Raw genomic sequence first — 20,457 nt, 5'->3', positions numbered from 1 at the left:
GACTTGGACTATTTTCCTCTAGCACCTCTGTGTGGGTGACATTTCTGGGATTCAGTGAAGTGTGAGTGTACTCAGCAGACATTATAAAAAATTGAAATCCATTTATTTCATTTCGTTATCTTTTTTGGCAATGTCTTAGATACTTCGGTGATGAAAATCTTGTAAAAACAATGACACACATTCATATCAGTCTGCTTTGTGTTTAGTTGTTAGATGTATCAATCAACTGTGATTGAAATGTACAAAATATACAATATTGTGCAAAAGTCTCAAGCCACCTCCAACTTTTATGTATTTTTCTTCCAAGCACCCAGGTGTGTGATTTGTTACTGTGGTCTTAAACAACAGTTCTCTCTCCAGGCTTTGTGAAAGTTCTTCTTTGAACATTGGTTGCTTTTTCACTCATTTTCCAATTACATCTCGTATCTGACCATTTTCAGAGGAATGTTGGTTTTTGCTTGAACACTGACCTATGAATCATTCAAAAATGAAACAACCCCCCAACTTAAGTTGTGTCTACATATAAACAACATCTTAGCAAAGAACCAAGAGCCAATTTTTACCCATTTCTTTACTTATTCATAGCAAGTATAAGATAGACGGGCATAAAATTTGTATTTCTGCACTAACAATGTGATTCACAAAGAAAAGGCAGCCAACAGCCAAAGAATGTCTTTCAGGAATCTGCAGAACTATTCCTGAAGACTACATGAAGGCATTACAAGAAAGTTTCCTAAGAGAGTTCAGACTGTGTTGAAGAATAAAGGTGGTCATACTAAATATTGACTTTCAAGGTTATTAGAATTGTACAAAATATACGGGGGGTTTCAGCTTTATTTGCAGATGTTTCAGTAAGTCACTACACCCATTTCCCATTTTCCTGGCAAAATATAAATAAGTGACAGATGACAAATGACTGGCTAAAGACCTTTGCACAGGACTGTAAGGGCTAAACATGAGCAGGTTAGCACTAAGCACTGTGCTATAGAAGTACAACACAAAACTGGTAGTTTGGTTACTGAGACTGATCAGCAATCACAAATCACATCAGAATAAAGATCATTATCACAGATTATATTGATTGGGAAACTGTTGTGGTTTTAGGCAACACTTAAAAAAGTGGAACAGAACTGTGTAATATAATACATGTTTAGTTGTTCACCAAAGCTAATTATTCTACTTGCCAAGGACTAACAAAGTGAATTTTAATTAGGATATTTTGAGGTGAAATTTGATTATTATTGATTATCTACTGTAACACTAATCCAAAAACTTTACTTTTCTAATTAACCATCTGACAGATTTATCCAGTAATAGAAGAAATATCCAGATTTGGAGCAGACAGATGGCTATGTGATTGGGGCATACACCACATGGGGAAAAGAAATGCCCTCAGCAGCTAATTCCCCCAGTTTGACTCCAAACAGACCGGACATTTGCTACATGTCACTCCCCTCCCCTCCTGCCCCACCTTCTCTGTCCGTCCCCACTGCAGCTATCCAACAATTGTGATAAATTATGGAATCTGCGATCTGCGAAACCTCATAAACCGCAAACAACAAAGTAATACATAAATAATTAAAGACCTAGAGCACAAAATAAACTTCAGTCCATCCCATCACCTGTCCGTTTTGAAGGTATAAAGTAAAGGCTGATGTCACCTGGGGTTTTTAGCAGGCACTAAAATATTTATGTCTCAGGAGAAAGGGTTGAAAAGTCTGAGCAGAACAAGCCTCAGGGTGTGCTGACCATGTTTGTCAAGCTCCATGTTCTGACACGCGAGTTTCACAGCCTGTGAGAGAACACCTAGGCAAGCATTAAACGTCAGGATCAAGTATTTCTGGGATAGGGTTTTAATGGAAATGCCCATGGAGATCTGGTAAAAGAATAAATAAATATATAAGATGAAAAATGTAAAGAGGGAAAAAATTGCTCATTATAATATCATCACCAAAGACATAAACAAGCCACTGACTCGCTTTAAGACTCATGTGGTCAAAGACACATGAACAAAAGTGGTGAGATGGCCAAATAATTAGCCTGGTCCTGCATGGTGAGATGTGATAGCTGATACGCACAGTGACAACAATAATCTGCCTTTTCTATTATTAGCTTTAAAAGCCCTTTGAAAAAGTAAACAAACAGCCACACACACAAACGGCAATTAGTTATTCTTGAACACTCTGAAGTGCAAACACATTCACACACAGATCATACTCCTTCCCTACCATACCTGCACGCTGCCTGTGCACAGAGCTACTGCCAGCACCAACCCCCTGTGGGAGGTCAGGAGTCTTCGGATCCTGCAGCCAAGCATCCTTAGGAGATGACTAACTGTCAGCCCTGACGCCTGGCACACAATGCACACGTGCACACAAACACACATTTGCACTTTTCAATCATACAGAAACACACAGTGACATTATGTTCTCTCTCCTGCACGTGTTTCACAAACTTTCAACTTTTTACATTAGCATAACAAAGCTGGCAGCTCACAATGCTGCAAACTGACAGATCATTGCTAATTTTTCTCCAGTACACTGGCTATAAATAAATCAACACATTTAAGGAAAAAAATATGAATGAGCTGCAGCAGTCCGAGGAGCCACGATTTTATCCAGCTTACACTAGGGCTCCACCTGGTGCTAGAACCGCAACAATAAAATACCCCTAAATCATTCATTTCTTAATGTGTCAGAACAGAAAACATGTCTGCAACTGAGATTCAGGAATCGGATTATATTCAGTGTTCAGAATAATGCCCAACCCACTGACTCACACTTGTGAAAGAATCGGTCGCTCACAGGAGGTCAATAATTTCCTGCGTGGTACTGTGAAAAGATGCCAAATATATATAAATATGATGTGGAAGCGATTGGTTATGACTGCAACTCAGCCACATAATGGTAGGCCATGTAAAAATCAGAGAGCATCGTCGGTGGATGCTGAGGTGCATAGTGCACAGAGGTCACCAACTTTCTGCAGAGTCAATCGCTACAAACCTCCAAACTTCATGGCCTTCAGATTAGCTCAAGAACAGTTCGCAGCGAGTTTCATGGAATGGGTTTCCATGGTGAGCAGCTTCATCTAGACCTTACATCAACAAGTGCATTGCAAAGCATCGGATGCAGTGGTGTAAAGCAAGCCGCCACTGGACTCTAGAGAAGTGGAATATAATATAGTTTATATCACTGTTTGTATGCATCTGCATTTATCAAAATTCTCTCCAGGTATTGTCTCAGATCACTAATCATCGCTCTTTCTTTATTTCTGGTTGCAAAAATTGTTCCCAGGAGACAGGAAGGGAGACATATGAAGGGCCAGAGAGGAGCTGTAATTAAAATCATTAGCTCCTGTATTCATTAAGACAGCAGGACCTCTTAATTAATTAGAGCTGCTCTCTCCTGTAGGGGGCTGGACTGGCCTCAGTTCTGATGTGTCAGGGGACCCTGTTTGAGTGAGTGTTTGTGCTGTAATATAGGACAGTAACTTTGGGGGATGTCCTCTACTGCTGCAGAATATGCATTAAGTACACACACACCAGACTACAATCTCATTCTCTGCCTGCAAACAGCAATTTATCAGCTAGACAAAGAGCAGTGGAGCAAGGAGAGAACGGGGACAGACAGAACAAAGAAGAAAAAGAGATAGATAAAACAAAAGAGGGAAAAAAATAAATACAGAGAGCAGGAGTGAAAAGCACTGAGAATATAAATTACAGGTAAAAGGAAAGGCTAAAAATTGAAACAAGTCAAGGGAAAAGGAGATGAAAGAGGTGCTGACCTGACACACCGCTGATAGGACAGATAAAAAAAAAGTGTGACAGCGCTAATGTCAGCTCTCATGACTCAACACGGCCTGAAAGAACACCTCCTACAGCAATGTGGAATGGAAGATTAAACTCAAATGCACGACATTTTTACATGTGTACAGACACAGACACACGCACACCTGCCCATACACGTATGTGCTTCTTTGATTAGGAAAAAAAAAGATATATTAAATTTGCAGTATTTGAGTACTTATACTCACGTTAAAGAGGAGAAACATTACTTTTTAGTAAACATTACACTGTAGATTATTATTTGATGAAAGGTGATTTCATTTACTCATTACACAGCGTGGTCTGGTTGTTGGTGCATGATAGCACTGGGATTTCCTCCACACAGTGCTCTAGAGTTTACACAGAATTAAAAAAAGAAAAAGACCACACAACACATCCAGACTTGAAGAACATGGACTACAGCAGCAAAAGACCACACTGGATGCCACTCCGGTCAGCTACGAATACTAAAATCTCTGAAAAGAGAGTTCAACCTGGCACTAGCAATTTGTACCAAATAAAGCTGAAAGTGAGTGTACTTTCGATATGCTTGTTTTATGTGCAATTTATTATGTCCTTCAGTAATGTAAGAATCTGTCTAATCTACCTGCACAGTGCCATCTTCTTGCCCCAGGACAACAGCAGAGGGCTGCCGACAGATACAGGTACACCGGATCCTGGATGACTTCTCCTCTGACTGGAACAGCACCGATCCTGTTCTACCATCACGCACCTAAAACACACAGACACGCATATTTTTTTTTTTTAATCACTGTACCAACCAACAAAAATACTACAGCTTCACATTCCTGCCACAAAAAAAACTCAATGCACTTTGATATATCCACTTTCCTAACAACTCACCTGCAGTCTGTTGCAGTTATCTGCAGCTGACACTATGATTTCGTCATGATTAAACAGAACGTCAGAATCTCTCTTCAGGTGGATGGCTGAGGATGTGTGAACCTTCTTGGTCTCCCATATCTTAAAACAGAACGAACAAGATATGTAAATCTAACATAATAACCCAGAGTTAGAGTTGAATATATGCAATGTCACCACAAAAAAACAGAAAAGAAAACTGAATAAATTGACGGTTGTGGCAATATTTAAGTCACTGGCATCTTCTTGGCAGGTAAGATGAGGGTTTCTGGTGAAAACAAGTCAAATCTACACATAGCCACAAAGTACTTTTCTTTTCTCTTGCAGGATATTTGCCACGGCAGGTCAGGATTTTTCTTTTTGATGAAAGAGGACACTGTCAACATGTCTGTTTATCCCACCTTTTCCCTAGTGTGACCTGCAATTTATTGCCCTGCTAAGTTTATAACAACAGGAGTGACTGCTTTTCATCTTGCGAGTCTGTGGCTGTGAGTCTGTGGCTGTGTGTCACGATCAATATCTGGTGCCAGCATAGCGATCTCAGTTTGAAGTGAGATGATGTACTGCAGTATCGACATTTTTCTCTCACCCCTAATAAGCAGTATGTACAGAAGGCTCTCCTGTAGTTGTGGACTGTCAGGGACAGTTTTGCCACCTTGTTTGAAAAACAGCAGCTATAAAGACTGTAAAAAACACCCGAAAGGCTAAACTGCAGAGATATTTCATGTTACATTGTCTTCAAGTTGTTTATGATACATATTATTTTGTTTTAGAGAGCAATGAGTCAAGACAAACCTGTTAAATAATTTATTTTGCCATCTTCATGTAACCCAAATAACAGAGAAGTCATTTAAAAGCAAGTCAAAGCAACAGCTATAGAGGACTCTTTTTCTTTCATAAAACAGCACAATAACTGTTAGATCTCTATTTCTGCCATGGCCTAAATGCATTGATTTCATTCACATAAAAAAGACCAGATACCTTTTGTACAGTTACATCACCATCCCTGAGCACTGCTCATTAAGAACTGAAACAGCTGGCAAGGGGGAACATAGTGTAATTAGTCAACTTGTGAAGTTAATTTTACTGTCAGAATAAGCAATTAGAACAACACTGACAGCCTCTCTCCATACTGTTATACTGCAGCTTTATCACACACACTTAGTCTTACCCTGATGGTCTGATCATCAGAGCAGGAGAGCAGCTGTGAGTCATCAAGAGAAAACTGGACACGCTGCACCCAGCTTAGGTGGCCACTGCAGTCTGCCATCTTTTTATTGGCTTCGAGATCCCACAGCTGGAACACAAACATTTATTTATTTTTATTATTAGTAGTATTATTGAGAATTTTCTTTACATACTTACATACAAAATTTGGAATTTTATATAAAAAAGGAGACATTAAATATATAGTGAGATACCTCAACAGCATAGTTTGAAAACGCAATGGCCAGCAGGTTACTGGTGGGGCAGGCGTGACAGTATTGAACTGTGCTCATTCGACTGGTCCTGATTTCAAACAACATGTCTGATGTCTCTACATCAAAGACCTGAGAAACAATAAAAGACAGACAACAAATCAGCACCTGCTGTCTCCTCAACATGTCAAAAGCTGCTACGACTGTACAAATAACACATTGAAATTAAAAGAATGGAGAAGCACAAAACATGGCTTTCCCAGTTTTTTGTCTCTCCTGGTTTTATTCTCGGTGAGTTCTTTGATTCTTTGAATATTTCATTAATTTATATGTTATCACTAATTAGCAAATATTTGTATCTCTGCAGTGTACCTACATGCATCCCATGCAATGCTAACAATAGCTGAGAACTTAGCGCTCCACCAATTTGTACAAACAGGTCAGGTCCGGCTCGAAAAACCTAAAACAGCAAAGGCCAAAATGCCAAGCTTAAGACAGGCCAGTTAGTGGCCATGGCCATCTTTAGTATTCAGTCTAGGCAAACATCAAACTCAATGCCTATTGGGCAACAAGCTATACCAATCAAGCATAACATTATGACTATTATTTCTTCATCATGGCACCTATTAGTGGGTGGGATATATTATACATCAAACTTGATGTGTTAGAAGGAGGAAAAATGGACAAGTGTTTGGATTTAAGCGAGTTTGACCAATGGCCAAATTGTGATGGCTAGACGCCTGGGTCAGAGCATCTCCAAAACTCTGCAGTGGTCAGTAAATAACAAAACTGATCCAAGTCACCCAGCGACAGGGTCATGGGCAGCTGATGCTCAGTGATGCAGGTTAGAAGGCGAAGGCTGGTCCGTGACCTGGCCTCCAAATTCCCCAGATCTCAATCCAATCGAGCATCTGTGGGATGTGCTGGACAAACAAGTCCGACCCATGGAGGCCCCAACTCGCAACTTACGCAACTTGTGTTAAGCTCAAAGGTCATTTGACAATATCAAGTATACCAATGTATTAATGTGCTCTACAATAACTTTGTGCTTTGCATTGAAAAAAAGAAAAAGATTTTCTTCATGCCTTAAGATTAATGTTGCAATTTACCTCAAGTTTATAAAGCCTCTCCTTTCAGTCACCTTAGAGTAAAAGAAACTATCCAATCTTCACTGTGTTTGGGTTCCCAGAATACAAATAAATGAAGATGTAGGGAACAGAGTGAGGCTGATAACAAGACAAGACTGGCTGACTTTGGAAAACTCAGGAGAGGAGGGGATATGCACATTTATAACCAAGACACACTCTTTAGACTCTCTAGAAGACAAACAAGCTCTCTTTCCTGTCTCCTTCAATGAAACAGTACACCAACATCAAGGGCAAAGAGGATAGAGTGAATGTGTGTTCAATTTTTAATCAGTACAGCGTGAAACCGTTAAGATAATGAACAATATCCAAACCATATGCACCCAATTTTATCAAACATTTAGCACCACCTACAAAAAAGAAACAGCATACAAGATCATACAGCAGCATGCTTACAATGATAAATGCTCACCAAAACAGCATTTCTGGCAGCACATATGACGCGTTTGCCATCGGCAGTCCAGGTGCTACACTTGACAAAGACGTCTTCCTTGTTGTCTGTAAACATGTCACTTACATTGATTGTCTTCCATTCATTGGCAGAAGAAACCTCAAATACCTGCAAACATGCAGAATCATGCATGTCAATGCATTACAAGACCAAGGTATGTAACGCATATCAGTATATTTCTAAATTTAGTTACTAATAAATGATCTAAATAGAAAGCGAGTACCATCATTTGCCTATTTTGTTGCAGTAAAGTTCTTCTAGAATCAAATGTTTTAATTCAGGGATTATAAAACTATTGAGACTGTAAACTCATGACTAGGAAACATGTTGTCCAACAAAAGTCCAAAAACATATTTAAGAAAAAAAAATCTTTACCATTTAAATCCGTCACTTCAGATTGAATTAAACAAAAACAGTGTATATGTCAGAGCACTTCACCCGCTAATAATTATTTCTAGTTCAGTGTGTGTTACCGTATCAAAAAGAAAGCAAGTATCAGGACTAATGGCAGTCACCTTAAGGGTACCATCGTTGGAGCAAGTTGACAGATACTTGTCATCAGGAGAGAAACAGCAGTGGTTGACTGGTTGAAAGTGACCAAACATGGTGTTCTGGGAGGATGGCTTATTGAGGTTCCACAACTAATGAAGCAAAGAAAATGCAGTGTGGCATTAAAAAAAAAAACTGGCTAACACATTACATAACATATTAGCCCCTTTTTTCCTTGTGTTTTTATGTGCATGTGTTAGCTGGCAATCTGTCCAGGCCTTTCTCCCTATGACAGCTGGGATAGATTCTAACACAAACGAGACTCTGAACTGGATAAACAATGAAAATTAATAGATGAATTGATGGAAGTAGAACACGAAAGGTCAGAAGTTTAAAAACAAAATCTAAAGCATAAATAAGACAAACCTTGACGTTCTGAATATCGTCATTGGAGCAGGTGGCCAAAAGGAGGCGCCCTGATGTGTTGGTAAACTGGCAGTGGTTGACCTGCTCTTCGTGCTCCTCTTCAAACGTCCTAAGCAGCATTGCTCGCTCTCCATTCCACACCTGCAGTGTCAAGAACATCACGATAACATGGCAGATTTCTGTGTTATTTTACTCGCTTATTTCTTAATCATAACATAGTCATAATGGTGCTGTGGACTGTGTACCTTGACTTTTCTGTCACTAGAGCAGGTTGCTAAGAGACGGCCGTCAGGGGAGAAGGCACAGCAAAGCACTTCGTCATCATGGGCAGAGATCTCCATGAGCTTCTCACCTGAGGTACTTTTAAACACCTGCACACCATTGCAAAGATGGCAGCAAAGCCACGTTTCATCAGTACAATACTGAGTTCCTCATGTAACACTAAAAAACTCCTGACTAAAGTTTAATAAACTATGAATTTACAGCTTTTAACAATGGTTACGACAAAGTGTTAGTGAAGCTATTTCTAGATTTCAGAGAGCTGAACAATTCTAGTTAATGATTGCATTTTGGTCCATTCTGCTGTTGCTTTTGATGCTTTGCCAGTGAAATGGTACCTTGAGTGTCTTGCTAGCTCCACAAGAAGCAATTTTGGTTCCATCCTGCGAGAAGCAGGCAGAGTAAATGGAGCCCTGGTGGGGGTGAATCACCAAACGAGACAGATTGTCTACACCGCTCTTATTCCTGTATTCAAAAACACGACACACACAAAACAGTAAAAGCAGGCGTTCAAAGCTTGTACACACCATTAAAATGGAAATAATAACAATTTCAGATATATTCTATCTTGAATATAATTCAATAACAAACTAACTAATAATGAAATGTAAAAAGCAACTCGAAATATCTCCATTATAAAGAGAACACCATATAAAATGCTTGCTTTCTTACACCAAGTCAAAGTAGAGTTTCCCAGCTTTGGTCCGGTTCTGTGCCTGCACTCGAGCTTGTTTGTAGACTTCGGAGTTGGGCGGCTGAGACAGAGCAAGCTGCACAACATCAGGGAAAGGACGCTGCTCGAGCTGGTGGCCGTTCAGAGACAGAAACTCCTGGAACTGACTGCGCACTTCACTGTTCTGGAAGCAAAGAAAACACAAGCATACTTGAGTCCACTGCAAACACCAGGTCACATTAAAGGGCAACTACCCAAAGCTTGTCACTTGTTATCATTACTATTCTTCACTAAGAACTTAAATCGCAAAAGTTTGATTGGTAAGTAATTGCTATTATGCACCATGGCATGTTCTCTTGCAAAGATGAAAATTAGAAAGTGAAAATGTGATAATAATAAAAAAAATGGAGGCAGGAAAATTAAAGGTCAACCTTTTCATTTAATCCACAAAGTACATGAAAGACAGACGGAGTCTAAACCTGTATTTTTCCTCGAGATGAGGTAGAATGAGCTGCACTCTCATTCTTTGTTGAATTATTCTTTTTTGTACATGGAGATCAGAAATGTAAGCATCAAGGACACTGTCATTTTCACTAATTTGATGCAACAGATAGGTATGCACAAGTTTATAATTCCTGCAGTCTGCACATATCTCTCATGCATCTTTGTGAGTTGCTTCGCTCACTGAAAATATGACTGAAAATTTAAAAAACAAACAATTATCTTCAGGCTCTGCATCATGCTACTCAACTAATCTTATGCCATGAAAAACCACTTACACATAGAAACCAAAGGTTTGTGTGGTAGTGATGAATATTAAGGTAAAAGTGACCCATAACTGAACGCATACGTGTATCCCATATGTGAAAAGGGCAATAGACACAGTGGCCATTTTTTTATGTCCTGACCTCTTGGTCCAGAATGGATCCATACTCCACATAGTCATTGATGAGATGAGCTGGACCCATTATCTTGGCTTTGATGATCACCCAATTGAGAGAGAACATGAGGGAGTAGAGCTCCTAGACATGAGATGATCAGAAACCAAAAGAGAAAAAGACAGAGAGACAGAGACGTGAGAAAAAAGGTAGACTGAAGAAATAAAACCCTGCTATTATTTCTCACTTATACGTCATCTTAAAACACTGCATAGGGCTGTGCAGTCTGGTCTACTTTAACTTATGTATATATGTAGATCTCTATCTATCTATCTATATATAATAAAAATGGTTTCCCATACTGTAGAACAGAAAATGAGAAAGCCATTTCATTGTTCAGCACTGTAATGAATTACTAGGTTCAAACACACTTAAAAGAAAAATAAAATAATTATCACTTCTACCTGGGTAAGGTTGGCTTTGGCCATATGGTAGGTCAAATGTCGGATCCAGTAAAGAGATTCCTCGTCTCCTGAAGTGGGGGGACCATCTCTGTAATGCTGCTGGTACTGACGCACCACCTTAGTGTGAAGGCTCTGTTTAACACAGCAACACACAGAAAACCCAAATAAGCACACATACAACAGCTAACAACCATATTTGCTGGGTTAAAGAATATGCATCTGATAATGACATTGGATTTATAGCTTTGATTTTATGCTAGAGCTAATTTAAACCTAATGTAGCTAATTAGTTAGCCTGGCCTTTTAAAACTTGTAGCTTAATTGACAATCACTGCCCACTTCAGTTGAAGGATGCCTTTAGACTGACCTCAAGCTGCGTTCGGTTCTGCTCCAACAGGAAGTCTATCTGGAGGTCGTGAAGGTAGTACAGGTAGGGTTTACTGTTATTGTCCATGAAAAGCAGAGACTTGTTAACAAATTCCTCCAGGATGTCCTCCACCTCCTCAGGTTCCAGATCCCAAAGAACAGACAGCACCTGGGAGAAGAAAGAACAACACAATTAACCGTTCTTAACCTTGTGGAAGAATAATATGCCATTAATCTGCAAAAAGCATTAAAATTTAAAATGTCATGTCACTGTGTCAGAAAATACAGGGATCATAAACAATCTCCTTTTGTGCAGACAAACCTTAGCAGGGATTTTGACATCCTTCTGTAGCACAGTAAGATCCTTGTAGAGGTCTCGGTGCTCATCAGGAAGTACCTCGATGCTAGCAGCCATGGCCTGATCCAGGGCATCATAGTCATAAGATGATGACTTCCTTATACGCTTGAACTGCTTCATCTGCAGCTGGCAGAGATAGTAACGCCAGCGGTTTGGTTTTTCTCTGAGCAGCGCTCCGATCAGAGACACCACCAAAGGGGAGCCTGACATGAGGGGCGAGGAAACAGAAATGTGTTTTTTTTAAAAGCACATGACCCTAAAAATGATATGAGACCTAAATCGTCACAAAGCTTGATTTGTTTCCCCAGAAAGCAACAACTAAATCGAAATTAGCCATGTTTTCTTATAAAAATAACATCACCCATATTAGCAAAGACATCTTCTAGGCTTCTCTTAGATTTCTTTATTAGTCAGTTTCAGGATACATACCTTTACACTCTCTGACAATGCTGCGAGCCTCCTCAGGTAGTGCTTGCAGTTTTATTCTAGTGTACAGAGCAAGGATCTCCAAGGCCTTGTTTTCATCCAAACCGCTTTCAACTTCCACCTCGTGCTTAGCACCTACAAAAACAGTCAATACAGAGTATTTTTCAGTATACAGAAAAGTAATCGCAGAAGTTTCACCCACTTAAGTCTGTACAGTGAGCAGAGAAAAACAATAAAGCACATACCACTAACAGAATCAGTGAGGCTTCTATTTCTGGTGGTGAGAAGAACACGACAGTGGATATCAAACACCTTCAACACTGTACTATCCCAGATGTCATCCAAAATCAGCAGAGATCTAAAAAACACAAAAGAAAGAAGGAATTTGTCACAGCTGCTGCTTTTTTAATCAGCTGACTGTTTGCATCTGCTGACGTAGATACCATCCAAATGACTGTGGCTGCACCACTTACTCACTTTCAGATGAACAATCTGTCGCAGCAGAGCAGTTAGACAACATTCAGCAGATGAAACCATCTGCATTCATTTTACCTTTAAGCTTCTATTTTTCCATACGCAGATTTAGAGTTACTGAACACATCATTTTTTTATATTTTCTATGTAACCAAGTTTCTTTTTTAGTAAAAGTTTTAACTTTCCAAGGTATTTTGTTCGGTGACATAGGATACATTTATTACACAGTTATTTTATTTCCCCCACCCCGTCGAAATAATTCATCTTTACCAAAAATGTCAGTCGAATTTTTAAAGTTGTTGTCTTTAACTTTTTAAAACTTTCTTTTAACTTAAATTTGAATTGTTTTTAATGTATTATTGCAGTTCAAATGTCTCAGTTTATATTTCCTGCGGTGTTTAAATCAGTGGTATATACATAAAACCTAATTCACCAATAAACTACATCTGACTTGACTTAAATAATAATGTTGGCGTTGTTGACCGACACAATTCATCTGGTTCAGTAACTTTAAAAATACTTTACATGTATACTGTAGCTTTCTGTTTTAATTATTTTTTACATCCTTTATTATTTTACTTGTACATGTCGATATTAGAATGACATGGCTAATGTAAATGATATACTAACTTATTCTATATACATATTACTTCTGTCATTTTGATTGATTAAATTTAAAGTATTTCATGTTAAACTTAAGATTATAAATAAAAAATTGGCAGATCACATATGATTACTAAATAGTGACCTTGGATATCTGCGCAGCATGAGGAAGCGTAGACGCTCCTTGGCTTCATCCAGAGAGTTTGGGGGACGGTGGAGGGGCTGGGAATCAAGGCTCTGCTCCAGACGAAAACACAATGACTGAACTTTAACCAGCAGGTCTGGCTTGTCCACCTGGCCGATGGACAGCCAGTGGACGCCTCCAGGAAAGCAATCTGGAGATAAGAAGGAAGAAAGAGTTAAAGGAGCAAGAGTTGTCAAACTACAGAGAAGTAACTGCTATCTGTCAGTTCGTGGATCATTAGCGACAACATCATCTTAGCTGAGTCCATTAGTGATCTATGATAGTCAGAGACCCAGAGAAGTACATCAACGATTACGAAAACTATTTTGTTTTAAGCTTTTCATTTCTCAGTTTCATTCGTTGCCTCAAACTAATTCATATAGATAGTTAGTGCTTTATATCAGTCAAATATTCACCTTCAATGATTCCATGATCTCTAACAGCTTCAGCAGCTAGGACAGACTTCCCAGAGCCAGCCATGCCAAAGACAGTGATCCAGCCGGGCTCCTTATGGAGCCGGTAAAGCTTCTCCCTGGCCCGGTTCACCAGCTCTGGCCTGTTGACAAACACTACAGGCCTCTGTGGGATGCCGCCTTCACTAAGCATTGACTGAACTGTTAAACAAAGCAAAACTGTGAGTGTTTGAAGAGTTATCATACAAAAAACAACACTAAGTTTAATACTAAGAAGTCAGGATCAAGATCAACTCCCACACAACAAGCAGACTCTGCACATCCTTTTTTTTTTCCTACCAGCACTCATGAACTCCCACACACTAACAGCACAACCTATCGAACCTCCGCTATCCTCACCCACAGCTTCCTACTTCTTACCATAAGTTGCAGAGCCGTCAGAAGAGCCCCTATGTGGATTCAATGAGATGTCCGGCAGATCCCTATGGAGCAAACTGGCCAAATCGTCATATGCCTCTTTGACCAGTGCGTTGTAGAAAGAAATGTAGGCAAGGCTGTCCTTTCTCAACAAGAGCTCTATCAGTGCTCCGGCCTGATCCTTCCTGGTAGGCTGAAGACAGAAACATCAGAGATGAGAATGTGAAATGTTATGATCTGGTAGAAACCATACCAGACGATGTTTTGAATAAATCTTAGGAGTCTGAGATACATTCCACAAAAAAGATTGTTCATGTTACAACATTTCTGCATGGTTTAAGCCAGCTGTATTCTAGAAATCAACCAGTTGCATCATCTAGTGGGAAAATCCCATGTTGGCAAAATGTTGGCAAAGGTTGGAAAACAGTTGTATTATTAATCATTTAAAAAGAGAATGTAAAGTTACATTAAAATAGTACACACTTATTGGTTTTTCTGTTAGTTTGATTTCTACAGCAGCCAAAAAGCATTCTGTTCATGTATGCCTCAGTTACTTAACGGAACATCATTTTAATGACACAGTATTGCTTCTCTATGGCGAAATCCAAGGTAATGTATTACTAAATAACCTTAAGGGGAAAATGAGTTATCTACAGTTATCGTCATGTCTTGTGTCCACAGAAAATGGCAAAGTCAACACAAGTGTGAAAACAAAGACCTGAATCAGTAAATAAAGGTAGGAGGAGGGTGACTCAATACATGGACAATAAAGTCTGAGAGGAGGAAAGGAGGACAGGGCTTCAGTAATGTCTAGTAATATTTTCATTGACCACAGTATTAATTCTAGAAAATGTAGAAACCACCAGAAGCTCACCTGAGTCGTGATCCTCTCCTCCTCTTCCACAGTCATCACACCATCACTGATCATGTGATCCATCAGGTAGTTGGGCTTAATGTCCTCCTCCAGTTTTTGGCGGAAACGCAGCAGACAGCTCCGTGCCCCTTCCTCCAGCGCCATTTCTGCACCACACACCAACCATACAGGATCTCGGTGCACTGCACGTTATTGGAAAAAAATGCGGAGTTTAATAAATTGTGGATCTGTCCATCCTTTTTGGCATGGCATGTATTTCTTATTGTTCCATCTTCAGGAGGTAGTGTGGGTAGTCTACTAATCAGAAGGTCGGTGGTTAGATGTCCAACTTTTCCAACCTGCATGTCAAAATATCTTTGAGCAAGATACTAACCCCAGAGTTTGTGCAACTCTTTCATGTAAATGTGACTGAATGAATTTTAGGTTAAACAGCACTTACGGGGGCACTCGATTACCTCAGTGGTTGAGCAGGCAACCACATGCTACAAGGCCAAATGCAGCGGCTTGCATGTCTTCCTCTTCCTCTTTCTGCCATCTTCTCTTTACTCAAACTATCCAATAGTGCCCCCCCCCCCCCCCCCCCAAACATAATAATTAAGTAACAAATTAAATTAAATAAGTACCAATCCAAGTACTGGTACTGTACCATTTACATGGGGAATACAAATATTTATGTAAATATTATCTGTAAGTTTAATAGGAAATGATGGCTTCTCTGTAATGCAATGTAGTTTTAAGACAGCTCTAGTCCAAAGAGTATTGCACTGATAAGTTTGAAATTTCCACAAGCACCTTTTTCTGTATTATTCTGCAAAAAAAAAAAATTGCAAAATGCTCAACATATACCTGTATATCGAGGTTATTGTAGTTAACTAAAACTAAACTAAAAAATATAAAAAATAAAAAATAGATGTGGAAAAAACAGCTTAGTTAACTAAATAAAAATAAAAACTAGACTTCTGCAAAAAAAAAAAAAAAAAGGTAAACTAATAGAACGGTTTTTGAATAAGGAGAATTAAAGTAGAAACAGAGTAAATATTGTTAGTTTTAGTATTTGTTAGTTTGGAAAAATAAATAAATAAAAACAAAATAAAATAAAAATCACAGCATGGTTGTAGAGGCACTGATGGGCATGTTTAATGAGACAAGCCTGTGAGTCAACTGGTTTCTATTGTAATACATGTACTGTTTTTCCTAAAACTCGCCTGACATATGTCCTCAATACGTCATCATGCCCCTGCTATATACAGATGTATTTGTGATTGTGTATATGTGTGAACTGATCAGTCTTGAAGGTTATGTATTCGTCAAGCTTTAAAGGTTTCCTGCTGTTTAAAAATAAAATTTGTTAGCAGGCTTTAACGGCAGAATGTAGTCTAAAACCTTAAAAATACCCTCAAAGCCACAAAAGTGTGTGAAAACAGTCTTTAATGTCCAGATATCTGTGTTCCAATAACACAAAAAGAAGAAACGAAACAGGAAGAGATCAAAAGTGAAAATACAAGAGCTGATAACGCATTCACTGGGGTATAGGTTACCATCTGTTATTAAAAATAGTAGGAGTACTTAGTTTTGACAGCTCAAAATGAACTTTCACTAGTGCTAATGAAGACTAAACTTGACTAATTCTTAGTCGACATCTTTTCTAGCGTTATATTCACAAACCAAGCCCAATCCAGCACTTGTTAGGAAGTTCAACCTACTCCGACTGCTTGAAGTAAATGAAACAAAGAAAGTCAGGTAGCCACTAGCTGATACTTACGAATATCGTCTAGTCTTCAGCGAAGAAGGTGGTTGTTTAGTTGTATGCGGCTTCGATATCAAGTCACGATTTAAATAACCCAGTCACTAAAAGGAGGTTTTAATTCTCCGTGTTAACGCGTTACTACACACCCAATTTTGAAAGAAGAGCTTCCTGATTCACAACAAAAACAACTGCCCCGGCGTGAAGCAGCCAATTGCTTGGCAAGCTCTAGCCCACGTGACCGGTGAGCTCACGCTTTGGAAGAATGTGTAGCTGGGCAAACTGATGCGACGTTTAAATACTTCTCGTGTGTTGTATATATTTGCGTTCGCTCAGTTAAAACGGTTAGGCTTTACAAATATTTTCCAACGATAAAGTCATATAAATACGTATTCCAACGGCGGTGTTTTCATGGTAAATTTGCGTAACATAAGAGTTATTATGCGTTACTATAAGACATAAGTAGAGAAACGAGCATCATTTATTGTACTTTCTCTGTCTTGTTTAATCAAAAACATTTTAGTGTGTGGTATTACCCACTAAATTCATGATACAGTTCAAACACTTTGCACAATTAGACGCCATATTAGACGAAATAGATTTATGAATTAAAAATCCTTTGACACCTCGATTTTCATCTACGTCCAGGCTGCACTTGAAGGCAACATTGCTGCCTGGTGACAGCAAGTGATGAGAGCATTTGTTTACTCCAGTACACATTGATGCCCTGATAATACAATTATAAGTAGCTGTGAATAGATTACCTATATAATGCTGTGGACATATAGGCTTGTTGTCAGACCTGCGTGCAATGAGACTCAAAATGAAGTATATGCAAGCTAAAATTATCATCTATACAAATTATTGTCTGTATTTAATTAATTAAGGATGCAGGTTGGTGATTATAATTTTCATCCTTACTTAAATAGCTTTTTTTTTCTTAACAGTTGTGCGTTAGTCTCATGCATTTCCCAGATAGCCAAATGATAGCAATAATACACTATAGCTTTGTGTTTTCAACTTGCAACTAATGAAAAAAGCAACACAAAATTAAAGATAAAGGTTTAAACCCTGTTTTCTTCCTATTCCTAGTCTAAACTATTAGGTTTCCTCTATTAATACCCTTTTGAAAAAATATATCTACATAAGGTTTAATCATTAAATTAACACCACATACTCAATTTTGTTGTTTTATTATATTAACATTGTTACAGAGGGAAACAAAAACTCTCCATGTTCTTATGTAAACTGATGTAAAACTACATATGTTTTTCTTTGTGCATACAAATGTCCGCTGGAAACTTTTCGAGACAAAATTCATTTCTGTGTTCAGCACCTTTCATCTCACAATTGTGTTCTTACATCCAGCGCAAATGTACTGTAAACAAAACAGTACGTTAAAATGTAACAAGCAAATAACAATATAACCAATCAACATAACTAATATTCCACTGGCATCTAACAAATAAAAGTACAGAACATACAACAAGCAACAAATACCCCAACAAATTAGTCAAGCAACAACTAAAGTGTACAAATCCCAACACAAAGAAACTCATGCAGACAACTGGCATTACTTTCTTTCAGAGGTCAAAGCTAAGCGTGGATTAAAAATGATACAAACAGTTTCGTTTTCTGGCTGATAAAAAGGTAAGAGACAACAACTAAACTAATAAATCCAAGGAAAAGGGCTCATGTTTTGCATTATCTTCAAGTGTGGAACTTCTTATTGTCAGTTTTACTGTAGTTAACAGTTATACTGTTACCTTAGTACTTAACGGTGATAACATTATATGTAAAGAATCTGAAATTCTACTCTGCTACTTTTCTATATAAACCTCTCCATCTGTGTTTTATAAAGCTTGCTGTATGCATTATACATATTAAAATGCCCTTCTGTTCTTATATACTGCCTCCAAAATTCAAGGAGTTTGACTACAGACACAATGATGAAATGGGGGGTATCAACATTAGGTACAGAAATGGATTACTGTAGCTAATACTGGTTATCTGGTTTGAAGTCCTAAATGTTCACAGGGAAGCACTGACAAGGGATTTGTTATTTTTGCTGTTTACCGGGCTTCAAGTGAGGATTTACGGGGCTTTTACATCTAAACTGGAGAAAGGGTTCAGGAATTTAGCTCGGTAATACATATAATAAGTATTGTTCGGACAGCTGAACCTGAAGTCAACCTGTGGACAACGTTTGGAACAACTCATTTTCCAAAGTTTATTATATCTGTAAAACATGGTGGAGGCAGTCCAATGGCACTGGGTCACTAGTGTTTATTGAGGAAGTGACCAAGGACATAAGCAGCTGGATTAATTCTTAAGTATATGGCTATGTAATATAGTAACACCATATTTTTGTTCAAGCCATTGAATAAAAGCTGAGCTTAGGTCAGCACTTTTTGAAAAATCAAATAATGAAAATAAAATTAAACTGATTGGGTACTGAGGTAAAATTATAACAACTGTGTTACTGTCTAAATATTGCTGAAAAATATGTTTGAGCATTTATGGTAAAGTAAGGAGTCACATTTAAAGCTGAGCATGTGATAACTACACTGCTGTGCTTTTACTGCCAAATGTAATGACAAAACCACAGCTGCAGAAGCTGCGTGACACAATGACCCACTTTCCTCTTCTCTTTTTTCTTTCACTCCATGCATTGACATCCCATTACTGAAAATCTTTCTCTTCCTCCTCCTATAGCTTCGACTTTTTCTTGTTTTCTTTGTGTATTAACAACCAGCTTGATACTGCTCAAATACGTTTTAGTCGACACAGATACTCCCCACCTCCTTTGCTTTACCTATGTCTAGTAGAAAAACAGTCTTCTTCAACTGCATGATATTTTCATTTTAATTGTGGGTGACAGAGTCCTGAGCTGTGTTCTGAGGAGGGGTTGCTGCTGGTTGGCTGTTGCTGAACATCAGCTTCCTCAGGATGTCAGCATAGAAAGGTCCATAGACTGTCTTGTTGTAGTTGACCAGGGAGATGAACTTTGCCCCAATTATTGTTAGTTCAGGCTTGATAGCAGTCAAACCAGCTGGTACTTGTTCAATTTTGGACTGAGGTTTTGGGTCAGAAATGAGTGCCATGAAGTACTGCTGCACACGGTCCTCTGCAGAAAAACCACAGCAAGCGTTTAGTCAATTACATCAATTTCTCAACTAAAATTTTTTTTTAAGAAGTTAGTCTTTCAGCTTATTCTCTCTTACCAACTAGGGTTCGGATGGGATTGTCCTTTTGGGTAATGTTGCAAATCTGGCCTGTGAGGGTGCCCTGCAGCGCTGGGGTCAGTGCAGGATAGCTCCTCTCTGTTAAAGACTTGTTAAGCTCACAGCAGATCTGAGCACTGATGCCCTCTAGTGACTCTTCTAGGTTAAAGTCCCTATAGGTATAAAAAAAATCAGTTTAAGATGGAGTTTGAGACAGATATGTCTGAAAGTAGTTTGACACAAAGGTACTGACGATCTGTGCATCCCATCCAGCAGCACACTGATCATCCTCTTCAGGCGGTCAGACAGGGATGGTAGACCCTGGATAGGCCCCCCAATTGTGCTGTAGACAATGAGCAGCACCTCATTCACAGCTTGACATTGCTGAAGCTGCCACTGAATCTCTTGGAGACGGATCTCATCTGTCATCCACGTCTAATGGAGAA

At 38.8% G+C, this 20,457-nt stretch overlaps 2 protein-coding genes across 3 annotated transcripts in view; both read right to left on the bottom strand.

Annotated features, from left to right (window-relative positions):
• Positions 1-16,953, bottom strand: part of apaf1 (apoptotic peptidase activating factor 1) — a 46,371-nt gene extending 29,418 nt beyond the window's left edge. Inside the window, exons 1-22 of one of the 2 annotated variants that reach the window (XM_063460458.1) lie at positions 16,806-16,953; positions 15,044-15,225; positions 14,173-14,362; positions 13,756-13,953; positions 13,301-13,490; positions 12,324-12,436; positions 12,082-12,213; positions 11,617-11,855; positions 11,296-11,463; positions 10,929-11,060; positions 10,495-10,608; positions 9,586-9,770; positions 9,252-9,378; positions 8,880-9,005; positions 8,635-8,775; positions 8,235-8,360; positions 7,681-7,827; positions 6,127-6,255; positions 5,877-6,002; positions 4,688-4,807; positions 4,431-4,556; positions 2,234-2,350 (exon numbers count right to left, since the gene is read on the bottom strand). In XM_063460458.1, coding sequence (XP_063316528.1) covers positions 2,234-2,350; positions 4,431-4,556; positions 4,688-4,807; positions 5,877-6,002; positions 6,127-6,255; positions 7,681-7,827; positions 8,235-8,360; positions 8,635-8,775; positions 8,880-9,005; positions 9,252-9,378; positions 9,586-9,770; positions 10,495-10,608; positions 10,929-11,060; positions 11,296-11,463; positions 11,617-11,855; positions 12,082-12,213; positions 12,324-12,436; positions 13,301-13,490; positions 13,756-13,953; positions 14,173-14,362; positions 15,044-15,187 — 3,090 coding nt within the window. In that variant the 5' untranslated portion in view covers positions 15,188-15,225; positions 16,806-16,953. The remainder of the gene's footprint in view (positions 1-2,233; positions 2,351-4,430; positions 4,557-4,687; positions 4,808-5,876; positions 6,003-6,126; positions 6,256-7,680; positions 7,828-8,234; positions 8,361-8,634; positions 8,776-8,879; positions 9,006-9,251; positions 9,379-9,585; positions 9,771-10,494; positions 10,609-10,928; positions 11,061-11,295; positions 11,464-11,616; positions 11,856-12,081; positions 12,214-12,323; positions 12,437-13,300; positions 13,491-13,755; positions 13,954-14,172; positions 14,363-15,043; positions 15,226-16,805) is intronic. The other variant, XM_063460459.1, reaches the window with a different exon arrangement.
• Positions 16,954-17,964: 1,011 nt separating this feature from the next.
• tcp11l2 (t-complex 11, testis-specific-like 2) overlaps positions 17,965-20,457 on the bottom strand; it is an 8,714-nt gene continuing 6,221 nt past the window's right edge. Inside the window, exons 8-10 of the mRNA XM_063501419.1 lie at positions 20,265-20,446; positions 20,012-20,184; positions 17,965-19,914 (exon numbers count right to left, since the gene is read on the bottom strand). Coding sequence (XP_063357489.1) covers positions 19,652-19,914; positions 20,012-20,184; positions 20,265-20,446 — 618 coding nt within the window. The 3' untranslated portion in view covers positions 17,965-19,651. The remainder of the gene's footprint in view (positions 19,915-20,011; positions 20,185-20,264; positions 20,447-20,457) is intronic.

This window comes from Pelmatolapia mariae, linkage group LG17, assembly GCF_036321145.2.
Source record: "Pelmatolapia mariae isolate MD_Pm_ZW linkage group LG17, Pm_UMD_F_2, whole genome shotgun sequence".
Lineage (NCBI taxonomy): Eukaryota > Metazoa > Chordata > Actinopteri > Cichliformes > Cichlidae > Pelmatolapia > Pelmatolapia mariae.
Note: the sequence above shows the minus strand (reverse complement) of the source record. Positions and strands in the feature narration are given on the sequence as shown.